At 38.1% G+C, this 12,953-nt stretch overlaps 2 protein-coding genes across 2 annotated transcripts in view; one reads left to right on the top strand and one right to left on the bottom strand.

Annotated features, from left to right (window-relative positions):
* Positions 1–1,807: 1,807 nt before the first annotated feature.
* LOC138187428 (aladin) lies at positions 1,808–4,247 on the bottom strand. The gene is made up of 6 exons (XM_069128205.1): positions 4,109–4,247; positions 3,459–3,848; positions 3,270–3,387; positions 2,733–3,202; positions 2,322–2,652; positions 1,808–2,255 (listed from the first exon to the last, which is right to left on the bottom strand). The coding sequence occupies exons 2-6, from the start codon at positions 3,815–3,817 to the stop codon at positions 1,947–1,949; spliced, it is 1,587 nt and encodes a 528-aa protein (XP_068984306.1). The 5' UTR covers positions 3,818–3,848; positions 4,109–4,247; the 3' UTR covers positions 1,808–1,946.
* Positions 4,248–4,503: 256 nt separating this feature from the next.
* The window catches only part of LOC138187409 (dentin sialophosphoprotein), a 53,461-nt gene continuing 45,011 nt past the window's right edge, over positions 4,504–12,953 (top strand). Inside the window, exon 1 of the mRNA XM_069128155.1 lies at positions 4,504–4,837. Within this exon, the coding sequence (XP_068984256.1) occupies positions 4,786–4,837 (52 nt within the window). The 5' untranslated portion in view covers positions 4,504–4,785. The remainder of the gene's footprint in view (positions 4,838–12,953) is intronic.

The raw sequence follows: 12,953 nt of genomic DNA, 5'->3' as shown, positions 1-12,953 counted from the left end.
AAAAGTACAAATGGAGGACAGCACGACAATTCGTAGAAAATTATATATTATTCTTATCGCATTACCCAACTTTTCTCGTGTATCGCATTCCTTTAAGTACGATAAGACAAAATGCCCGATGCTTTCTAATTGGCATATGTGGCTTGTCATATATAGTCGCGTTAAAGGAAAAATAAGAAAAATGGTAGACTATCGTACTTGGTTCATTGACTGGCCACCAGTCCAAAACGCGTTGTTATGATTCCATAGCGATTCTCGCGACATCGTGATCCTCGAAAGTCGGAATGTCCTCTGTTTCTTCCAAGCAAACGCACACAGAAGCGCAATCGTGCATCCTTCTACTCAACCCTCGTATATGTATAAATGCGTGTATATAGTATGTACTGTACATCTTGACTGCTGCACTCACGCATACGCACGCATGCGTTCACAGTTGCATCTTATGGTCGGGTTATACGTCATATTACGGGTAGATAAGTGATAGAGTGGCACATGTGGCCTGCCAGCCCTCTATGCTTACATTATACATACTATGCCAGCTCTCGACCAAGCTTTTTTGTCCAGGCACCTGTCAACTCCGTTCGTACCATAGTCACCGCATGTGTACGACTGCCATTAAAATAAATATACTGGAAAAAGGATTTCGATCGTACACCCCATACGGATGCAATAACAGAGAAAGAATGAAGGAGGGAGAGAAAAAAAAAGGTGTCTTAACGAACGTTTAATCGGAGGGGATTCAACGCGACTCGTCCCTTCGCGATTTCCAAAAGGCTATCTACGTAGAGTGAGATTGAGTTTCCATGTTTCGTCCATTTGATCAGTACCACGATGATAATTGACAACTGTTTCTCTGATTAGAAACGAAGTTGAAAATGTTTGAATTTGTAGTTTGAATTTTAGTTGTATACATCGACCATCATAAACGTTATTCTATTTAGTTATTACATTTATTGGAAAACCAAACAATTTTATTTTATTCGGTGTTTTGCATTTATATGATACGAACGATTAAACAAATTTACGATAAAGTAACTACAAGATATAAGAATAGGGAAGAACTTTCAACTTGTACTAAATGTCAACAGATATCCTAATTATGGTCGGCACAGTTGTAAGTGTACTTACTATTAGAAATTAGAATTACAATTTTATTTTTTAATATCTGATTTTTACGTTTACTAGAAATATGCATTGATCTCTCGAAGAAACGTCTTCTATGATGACCGATATGACGATGATTAATAGAAAAAAATAGAAAGTAAAGTATAATGAAGTAATTGAACATTATGGTGCGAGTATACTCCTCGATCACCTTGACTAATCGAACGATTTTTAACGAAACAAGGTAACATAGATTAAAAACGCTGTGTACTATGTAAGATATAGTTTTCCTATGCAGCCTATGAAATCCATATTTTGTGAATCGTAAGAAAAAATTGCGTTTGAGAAACTTATACTTAGGACGATGGAGTTTCTAAAACGATGAATAAATAACGCCGGAGAATATATTGAAAATAGTGCGGGACGCATCACATATATACATAAGTACGTGTCGACGTTCAGCATTCGGTCAAGCGACGTAAAAATAGAAAGACGTGCGCTCTGCATGTGACTTCGTATAATTAGGTACCGAACCCGAGAGCCGTCTCGTAGTATATCCCATACGTTAGAAAGATAGCACATTAGAACTTAACACGGGGCTGAACGATGTTTTTTCCCCTAGGCACGTTGACGGATCGGTTATGAAACATTATATAATTTCTGACGGGACGTGATGTGGCATGCGAGAACGTAGTGCCTGATCTATACGAACGAACGATTTATTGCTCTTTCATACTCCGTTTAACAAAAATATTTGGACCCTTATATAAACGTTAACAAATAAAAAAAACTAAAGATAGAATTTTCGTAGCTCTTGCTCGACAAGATAACAATCGATATAATCAGTAAATGGCAGTCAAATCGAAATTGTATGTATCGTGCCTTAACAACGAATGCGATAAAACTGAAGTACTCGTATTCGTGACAGGAGCAATTCTCTTCTCAATTATTGGAAAGTGTTGGATACGACCACTACTCCATACAATTGTTAAACAAATAATATTGCCTGATCCTTTTTGACACTTTTGATAAAAGTCCATGCAATTAGGAACTTCGCCCGGAAATCCCTTTATAAGGCAACTCGGTTTAACGTCGATCACACGTGACAGATTTCCTAGTTTGGTTTTAATCAATGCGATGTATGGGCTGTCCTAAGTAATTAACAGATCTATCGTTAGATTATTATCTTTTGAATTAAATTTCAAGAAGGAACATACCTGGAAGAGGATAGCAAGATATCTTCCTGTAGGGTCCCACTCCATTGCAGTTATTCTTCCGCCGACGGTAACATAATTGTCACCGTCATCCAACGAAAAATTAACTCTTGTTAAATCTATCAGAGGTACGGCCATTTTGACGTCGTCAAGAGATGGCTTCTTAACATCGAAAATATTTTCTTGCAGAGGTAAAGAAAAGATTGTGGCAGGGTCTTCGTTCGATGCAAACAACAGAGTCAAATTAGGACCGAAACACGCAACAGCCACACGACCATTAGGCACTGTCCATTTATCTGCGTGCCATAACGTTGCTACACCTGTGTTCCAAACTCTGTGCGTAGTTGTTAGTACGTGAAACAAAATTTTATGCGATGTAAAAAATAGGAATACAAAACCAATAATACGGTATACCTAAATATATTTCTACATGAGGCTGAAAACAAATGAGAACCGCAAGACGACCAACGAGCGAAACATAGGCCATCGCCTCCAACTCGTCTCAATGGAACACCTTCTTTTTTAGAAGTATCCCAGATAATCATACGTGTATCAGCTGGAGAACAAGATACCAACAGATCACCCTGCGGATGCCATATAACGCTTGTTACAGGAGCATGATTTCTTTGTTTTAGCAACACCGCGTGACTGAGAATATTACTGGCTGCTCCTAATTCTATCGTCCAAACTAAGACACCTGCGTGACATGCTACTGCTAGTTCTTTGCCAGCAAGTGGTCTCCAATTTATACAACAAACAGACTTTTGAGCGCCGTGCCTTAAAATCGGTATTATCTGTGTCCCATGAGAAAATATACGTATACGATCATCCCATGTAACTACTGCTAGTCGCGCGCAGTGTGGATGCCACGAGATACACCTGGCCTACAAATTAATACTGCAAATATAACATATACTGCGAGAAACAATAACGTTTATGTTAATACCGTACCAAAGATGTTTCCCAGTCCCTTGTGTGAACAACATCCGCAACTGATCCAGATCCAGAAGTAGGTAAAGTTTCTTTCTGATATATTCCTTTGTCTACTAAATCTAACATCCACTTGAGCCTAAAATTAAAATAATGGAAAATCAGGTATTAAAATTAAACGAATATTTTTGTAACAGCTATTATTAATACCTCGTAGCTATCGAATGCAAGATTGGTGTAATTTCTTGCGGTTCTGTGGACGCAGCCAGACAAACAGCATCGATTAAACCTTTCTCTCTGCATACGCTAGCCAGCCTTCTAAAGATGCTATCGTGAACTGGTAAAAACAAATCACCGGCACAAGCTGTGCGTGCCGTTTCGCGTGTAGCAAGAATATCAGAAGTAATAGAAACTTCTGGATATTCTCGCAGATATTTGGCAAAAGGTTGTAATTCATTGGTCAGATTATCATAATCACAGTAATGTAAAACGTCCTCTATAAGTGCAACAGTGGCCAAATCATCGGCAGAAGGGGAATCAAATTCTTGCAGAGACAATATTTTCATCATAATTACTCGTTTAGATACGTACTTGTCTAACCTATAAAAATAAGATATGAAAGAATAAAATTCTACAGATATTTATGCGCAGGAAATAAATAACGTACTTGTCTAACCTATAAAAATAAGATATGAAAGAATAAAATTCTACAGATATTTATGTGCAGGAAATAAATAACGAATAATCACAAGATAGTTATTCTCTCGGAAAAATTAAAGACAATTATTGGAACAAGACAATTATTGTAGATTTGAAAGAAAGACCAGTTAAAATATTTCGAGATGAAACGAATCTTATACCTTTGTTACATCTAAAGCCGGATAAAATGGCGAACGAAAGTTTACATCGGTTACCATGGCAACATCCAATCGTGACACAGAATCGTAATACTATTGCGCATGTGGCAATTGGCTCCTATTCAAAACATTTCAATCACGAAGACAAACTTTTAGTCAAGTTTGCTACTAGAAATTCGCATGACATTCAACGTGTGTGCATTCGTGTATTACGATTTAGTCCAAAAATCTCGCAAACATACATTTTCTGTAAAAAGATCTTTTCGAAATTGTGGAAACGTGATTAGAGGTTGAACATTCAGCGAGTTACGTCGAACGTGACACAGCTAGAAGTAGGGGTTCCATTGGAGCAGGGTGGGGACCAAAAGGGAGGGGTGAGGTGGGGACAGCAGTATGTGGTCGCTATTCGTGCGGCGCGGATTACGTATTAGAGTTGTCTTCTGCTACGGATAGGTCTCGTTTATCGGTTCGTATCGTTCCAAAGCTTTTTCTCTCAATAAGAGTAGCAACGTGAGACACACTGGTCGGCGGACAGTTGTTAAAATGCTACCGCCAAGGTAGTAGCAAGATCAATCGCGATCAACATGGTTTTGGTGGAGCTGTCGCTGTAGAAAGTTGGCCGAGATCGCTGAGAAGACGAGAGACAGAAGGGAGGAGGACCAGCTCGGTCTTCGCGAAAGATGGGCAAGGGTTCTAAGCGGAAAACTCGATGGAGAACTCTCAGCATTGGTAGTGAGTGTTTTCTTATCAATGAAATTTATTGCGAGACACGCGAACGTCGCTTATGTCCGAGGTTATGATGCATGCTTTCGAAACTTGCGAGTGTATCTCGTGGCCGCATGTTCTCGGTCTAGTTATTGATCATTGATCACATATAGACATTTATCGTAAAACGCAGCCCGGTTATGTGAATTGCTATTTTGCATGCTGCGTGGTATCGAACGTGTGCGCTCTACTGGTCACCGTTGTGGCCGTGACACCCGATCTGTTCTCACCAATTTCTGTATAATCTCAAATCATTTTCGAAGAGATTGTGAAATAAGGGTTGCATTTATACGACACGTCGTGTGCCGAGACACGCTGTTTTTTTTGCCCGGCAACGGAAAAAACGCGTTCGCGATAAACAACGACATGGGACGATCGTCGCGTAGATGAACGAGTGTACAGCGAGTCAGTTTCATTCGGTGACAATGCGCGATATTACGAGGAAATTTTGCCATTCTGCTCGGGACCATTTCCTAGCCAGGCATCGATCCGTACACCCTCCATGACTTTCCTCCTTCGTGGAAATGTGTCTACTACTACGCTCTACACGCAACTTTACGGTACGTCAATGCCTGTCTTCTCGTATTTTAAGCGTCTCTTTTCCTCGATTGCCCGAGGTATATCTCCGTCGTCAACGACCCGTTCTAATATACGCTGCTTTCATTCTATACCCAACCCCGTAATATGTCCAGCGTAAACCGTAGTGCAAAAACAAAGTACGCAGTTTCGTCTGTATCCTACCGCGTGCTATTCCATAACCTATGTTATTCTATTTTCCGGTTGAGACTCGTACGTTTGTCGCTGCGGTGTTTCGAACTCGGACGCGAGGTGCGTTCTCGTCGTTGAAGGGTTTGCCCCACGAAAGTCGTGTGTTCAGACATTAGAATTGCACACGATGATAGATACCGTGGAAATGCGCCACAAAAATGTCACAGACAATGTAAAAATGGGGAATTTTTAAGGCATTTAAAAAAATCAGGTTGGTTAGTTCCATTTCAACCGCGTGTCGTCGAGAGGAAAACGGGGTGCAAAGATGGTGGTAGTATATATATTTATATATATGTATATATATAGGATGTCATCAGAAGGTGAAAGAAAGTCGTGTCTCTCGTTCGACTTGTTTCTTGTGTAAATAAGTATACATATTCCATTACGATTAGCAAATGAAACGATGTATGTATGAAACAAAGAGTAAGAATGAAAATTCAATATTCTGTCACTGCTGTAATTCATTCTTGTATCATGTGTCGAAACATGCTTGTTCAATTACTCTTTTGCCAATATACGGTTCTTAACTATAATCAGGCTTATAAACACAGATTTATTGTGTTGATAATTTTGGTTATAGTAAAGTGTATTTATTTTGATGTTCGGTTTCTTCCACGGTCAACGTCGAATAGCACAAACACGCACGTGAACATGTTAGGTTGGAACGATAATAAACCTCAACGATTGCCAAATATAACTATGTATGTACATCGCTAGTTGTATTTCATAACGTTTTTGTATACATCTTTTGTCGATCCCAACCCCCCTCCCCCTCCATCTTCTATTTGTCTGGAATATTGCTTGTACATCACGTTTCGTTTCGCGTTTATCAGACCCGTTGGCGTTATCTTCGCCCGATAAGGTTATGTGGGTTTATGCTGAAGAGTTACCATAGACGGCGGTACCGTATACATAATATTCGCTAAGAAATTTTCTTGTATCCTCACTTGTTTCCTATATTTTGTAAAATGAAATTTTTGATCACTAATTTCTTAATTTCTTTCCCTTTTTCTTTTTTTTTTTTTTTTTCTTTGATATCATTAACTTAGTTTCTCTGGGATTGTTTTCTCCGATCGTTTGTATTATAACGTTATAACATCGTCATATTCTAAAAATCGTTAATATTGTGATATTTGCAGAAAGTAACAGTAAATGTGAATTACTTGTTAGAGTGGGTGTATCAAAATTACCTAATAAAATTTGGTATCAGTGTCGCAATTGTAAGCAGTGTTTTAACTGTTGCTTAAGTTGTAAGCGATACAAGTAAAGGTTACATATTTTGTTGGGAGCTTTCAAAACACGAATGATATTAGCTAAATAAATATAATAAAATATAAAAGAAAATAAATTCCTTCGCATATAAAAATTTGCTTCTTCTATAATATTAAATAATATTAAATGTTCTTTTATTTTTGACAAGTTATACGTTTGACCGTATACGAATTTGTTTTTACAAAATGAATTTCTTCTTTAGTTCTCTAAATACATGTTTTATTTAGAATTATTTACAACTTTCTTTTTCATTCATTAATATGTGTGTCTAGTCTAGTTTATGCTTTTATTTCATTTCAGTACCGTGAATGGATGAATTATATCATCGATTTAAAACGAGAATCGCAGTTAGGTAATCGATGTTCACGAAAATATAAACATAGGCGGAGCAGCGTGTAGTTCGCAACGTGGATCGCGTGTCAAATCATCTAATGCTTGGCTAGTGTTTCTAGTGATGCACTAGTTTAGCGATGAAAGTCGGCTCGTTGTGTTTTCCGTGAACGAGGTGGAGCGAATTGAATATTTTTTCTCCTGTGCCTTCGTGTTCGTGCTAGCGGTAATTTATTTTTGAAATTGCGTAACAGATCTTTTGTATGCCGTAGTAAGGTAGAAAGATGTTGCGTGCATAGACGTCACGTGAAAAGAAACTTTCGCACTTTAGATATGTTAAAAAGACGCTCGTCTCGGTTTCTATTTTATTTGGTTAAGACGCTAGTTAAGCCTTTAACATTTGTTCTGCTTGGTACGTTACCAATTATCGTTCTCCTGCGGTTATTAAACCAATGAATAATTTTCTGCGTTGCGTGCGAGTTCGAGATAGTTGGCGCATGCGCGTTTTATCGCTATAAAAGTCATTAACTATCGGGTGAAATGATTGGAAAATTAATGTCACGTTTTCGTTTTACTACATAGCGAGAAATATCGCGTTGGACATGAAAAAAGATGGACGTGTTCTCGTTTAAAAAAATTTTGCATTTACATACTTGAAAGATCAGAGTATTTTGTTGGAGTAAAAGTATTTTTTTCAAGAGCTGGCGGTTACGTCATTGGATAGTTTTTGCGATATTTACAACCATTTCAAATTAATATCATAATATATATGATAATTTCAAATGTTTGCTGGAAATAAGAGGAGATTTAAGTTTTATATCTTATCGTCAGATAGTTCAATGTGCAAACTCAAAATTAAAATTATATATAAATTATAGTAGTTTATATCGATTCGTTAAGAATGTTTCCTTCTTCTTCAATTTTCTTTAGTGTAAAATATAACGTTAACTATAATAATAATAATAATAATCTACACATCCAATATTCTATATAAGCTGTAAAACTAAATTTATTTCGATTCTTTGAAACATTTCGATTCTTTTCTTTTTATCTTTTACATCTGATACAAAATATAGCTTTGGCATAAAACAGATGTTATTGCTAGGCTTGTTTTTACTATTAGAATGACTCAGAAAAATTAGTAGCTGTGATACGAGATCAGTTGCTGTGTTTACGTAAAGTTAGTTGCTTAGTGTTTTGAAGAATAGGTTGAATGAAATGTCAATGTTTATCATCTTTTTTCCTATTTTTCTTCCTATTTTTTTTTTTTTTTTCCTAGTAGAATCGATTCTGACGAACGCTTTAACTTGTACCGATATTAGAGAAAGCAACTAAAGTACGAATATTTCATAGAGTACATATATACTTGAAATTCCTTGAAAAATCTCTTCTGTGCTATGTCTTATGTTATATACATATATAAGACTGTTTGGTGGTTCGTTGCGGAATTAACAGCAGAAAAGTTCCAAATTGTTTCCATTTTCAACGTAGATCGTATCGCCCGTATCATTTTTATTTTCTTTTATTACTTCCCTGCCCCTTGAACCAGACAGGAAAACGATTTATCTCAATTGCATGAATCATCTTATGTAGCATGATATGTACCTATGTACTTCTCATGCTGTACCTATACGTATGCATGTATAAGGCCTGCGCGCGTGTTGCAATTTTTCGCTTCGAACATGGTCAGAAGAGAAGAATCTATATAAATAGCAATTTATATATATTATATATATATATATTTATATATATTATATATATTTATATATATATATTTCAATTTTCCAGACGAAATACTTGTTATATTTTTATAGAATATGGAAGATGGAAGGTTTCTTTATCACTTCCTTAATCGAGTATAATTTTCGACAAATTTTGCACTTTGATAAATAGAATTTAAATCTTTAAATACAACATATAAATACGTATAAATTAACATTATATTCTAAACCACGATTGGAATAGTTTGCAGAAGATATTATAATATATGTGCTATTTATTTCTAAACTCTCGTATTATTCGATTCTGAAGATACAGGTTTGAGAAAGATTAACAAACTTTAAGCGTAACGCCCTTTTCCAAGATTTGAAATACGAAAGGATTTCCTGTCTTCTCTCCTGTTCCAAGTATTTTCAAAAACGAAACTTTAGGAACCAAGGAAAATGAACGCGAAGAGGAATCTACCTGACTTTACAACTTACCTAGCTTATAGAACCTAAGCCCAATCTCTTTGCTGCTTCGATTTTTGCACGCATTCCGCAAATGCATCTTCCCCTTTTCATCCGCTCGACGTGCGCACGTACGTTCTCCTTCTTCTTTCCTTAACTCGCGTCTCTCAACGACAATTCCATTCTTCCGAACTCGATATTTTTTGTGCCTTTTCAGTCAGTGAATTTCTATACAAAAAGCGTAAAATAAGATTTTTTCTTAAGAGATTCCTTTTTCGAAAAATTCAGTAAATACTCGATAAATAATCTTTCTCCTCTAACCTTCTCTCCTACCCTTACCTGTTTTTGCGGTTAACCCTGTTCTCGTTCTAGCAAATGGAAAGAATTCGCAACGTCGTAACAAGATGTTGAATTAATTTAATCGATCGAACGTTAATTAAAGTTACCATCTAATCGGGTCGAAAATCTTTTAAATATAAACTGCGAATATACGAACAAAGTTCTCTGTCTTATTTCCTGGTGTTCGACCGCGCCCTTACACGCGACATAAATGGATTTTTTTAGTCGTCTCGGTTAAACGATCGGGGATGAGACTCGATCGTCCTTTCCTTCCCTTCCAAAAAGAATGCACGCTCGCCAAGAATTCACGATCCGCAACCCTTGATATTCACTCCCTTTCTCCACGACACACTCTTTCTTCGAAGATCTTCGGAGAGGAATGAGAGGGAGAGGGGGAGGGAGAGGGAGAGAGAGAGAAAGAGAGAGAGTGAGAGTGCGAGTGCGAGTGAGAGTGAAGGAGAGGGGCAGAGGAGGTTAAGATAGAGCGAATCAATAGGAGCAGCCGTTGCGCCTTGATCGTCGTCCTGCTCGGACGTACGAACGAACGAACTGTAACGAAAGAGCAAAGATAGAAACGCATGCTTACCCCAGACTACATCGATCCTTTGCGAGTATCCTAAGGAAATAACGAGGCCGTGTTTGCGAAAGGAAGCGGATCTTTTGATTATGGGTATTGTAATTAGTAAAGATCAGCAAGGATAGATCGGTGGGTAGAGATACGGGAATAACATTACTACGGGGAGTATGGTCGTCAAACTAATTCAGAATTTTTATATCTCGAGTAAGGATATCGATTAAGATTAATTCTTTTAGGAGAATATGAAAAGATCTGTTCTACGTAAACTCGTCTCGTTATAATATTTACCGGGTTGGGTTACCGGTTAGACACGGCCGATAGCGAGTAAAGCCGAATTTACGCTGTCTCACCGTGCATGATCACCGTGGATGATCCATCGAAAAACGTCGCTTTCATTCGCTCTCGTTTCATCCGCAATGATCTTCGAAGACGAACAACGTAAACTCGACTTTACGTGCCTGAATTAGCCTTTGGAGAATGAAAATTACGTAGTTGGAAACTTTGGAAAACCTGTCCGATCGACGGGTTGGGTTAATTCCGCGAGATATTTTTTTCATCGAAAATTCGTCGAGATGGTCTATTTTTAAGTCGACAAGTAATCGATTATGTTCCGAATTTGTCTGGATTATGATATTGTCTTAAAGATATATTTTTGTGGCAAATATGGTTTTCAGTTATTTGCTTTAGTTACGTTAATAGTATACTCTCGCTACGTGTAACGTTTGGTGTACTGTTCGTACTGCTTTTTATTCGTTATCCTTCATCGTGCGTCTCAATTGCAGAAATACAACTGCTTCTTACCAATAATATCGTTTCTACGATCCAAGTATCGAATAGAGTATAAATCGGTTGTAAATCAGTCCTACTTGCTTTCAATCCGAGTTCGTTCGATAAATTATTCGATCGTTCAATTGTAAAGACATCGAATAAATGTCTGCCGTGTATCGAAACACGTATTCGTATAGCGCGGTCGCTAATAAACGATCGTATCAGGGATGTTGCCGACACGCGTGAATCTTGATAGATCCGTGGTTCATGGTGTTTCTTGCTAACTCCATGAGTGGGCTCAATAATTGACTCGTACTACTGCGAGCAGAGATTACGTTTTCTTCTTCTATCGTATCGTATCGTTTAGCGATTGGAAACAGCGCCGTTATCGCTAGACGGTCGACTTTTATGCATTTGTGCGAAATTTAAAAGTGCAAAAATACACGGGATGCGTGCAGAACGTTTCGTTTATCTGGTTTATGGGGACAGTTCGGGGACAAGGCAGTTTCGGTAAGAGAGGTTCGATAGATGGCGAACAAAATAAACGATTACGTACGGTGATTTACAGAATATTTTTCTTTTACGAACGTACTGCGTGCATTGTACGAAACCTTTTGAAATTTCTTAGCGTTAGCATCGCAACGAGTCGCTATCGACAGACTATCGTGACGACGATATTGAAATTTCAAAATATATACGAGAATGAGAGGAGAATCGCGGTATACGGGGATGCTAATTATGCGCGAAAGGGGGGGGGTCACGATTCCGATGACCTTGACCATCAGATACGTCGAAGAGAAAAGGTCCTCAGTAACTTTGTTCGATGCTTTACCTCTATCAGGCATTGCAATATCGCGCAAATATACGTGCAATTTCATTTTTAACCACTTATATCGAAGCGAATATAATCTAACGGCTACCGTATTCTTTCTTGTCGTAATCTTCGAATCACGCTACTCGGATTACGAAACTATACTCGATCGTAGTTCGGATAATAGAGGCTCGACGTTAACTCCTTTCGTAATAAGTAAGTTCTACCGTATCGAATACTCGTAAGATTCGATAGAAGAAATCACCAGCGTTGTATCGCTGTGATACGTCTAATAGATACTAAATGGGTTGTATCTAAATATAAGCGATCGGTTATGAAGCTTGGGTATGCACGCGAACGATGGTGCGCGCAAACAGAGAGAGAGAGAGAGAGAGAACCGAGTATAACATCGTCCGAGAACCGAGAAGGTATAAGGATTGGTTATGCGTGAACGCATGTGCCCTGAAAGTTGGGCACGTTGTTCGTTACGTAACCTGACCGAGTCTCGTTTCGCACCTCGCTATCGTACAGCGGACGATTGTTGTAAGTAAAATCGTATCGTATTCGCCGTATCGTTCTCGTCGAGTAACGATTTAACGTCATTATCGAGCACGATATCTTTGTGTAACGAATTTAACTTTTCAAATTGTTCTGCAGGTATCGCGTATAGCCACTTGATATCGCTCTTCAAAAAATAGGAAGCCTATAAATTTTCGTCGACGCTCGAGCTTGTTTACGACTTTCAGTTCGTATAACCGAGTAAATCTCGAGAAGCTGCAGCTACTTTTAGATTCTGCAAACGCAGGAACGAGTATTATATGCAACGAGAAAAGATTCATTCAGCCTCGTCCCAAAGAAGTTACGTACCGGCATTCGCGTTACGGACTATATCACAAACTGCATCTGCTATCTAAATAATTCATTGATCGTTCGAACACGTTGAAGCAGAGATTTTCAGTTTTTCGAGCAATTTAGGGCACGGTCGTTTGGGTGGAAGAGAAAAGCGCTTGTCAACGTTTGAATCATTTTCAATTATCTTCGTTTTTTCGT

Source organism: Bombus flavifrons, chromosome 15 (genome assembly GCF_040668555.2).
Source record: "Bombus flavifrons isolate JBK064 chromosome 15, iyBomFlav1_principal, whole genome shotgun sequence".
In the NCBI taxonomy this organism is placed as follows: Eukaryota; Metazoa; Arthropoda; class Insecta; order Hymenoptera; family Apidae; genus Bombus; species Bombus flavifrons.
This window is presented reverse-complemented; position numbering and strand designations above follow the sequence as displayed.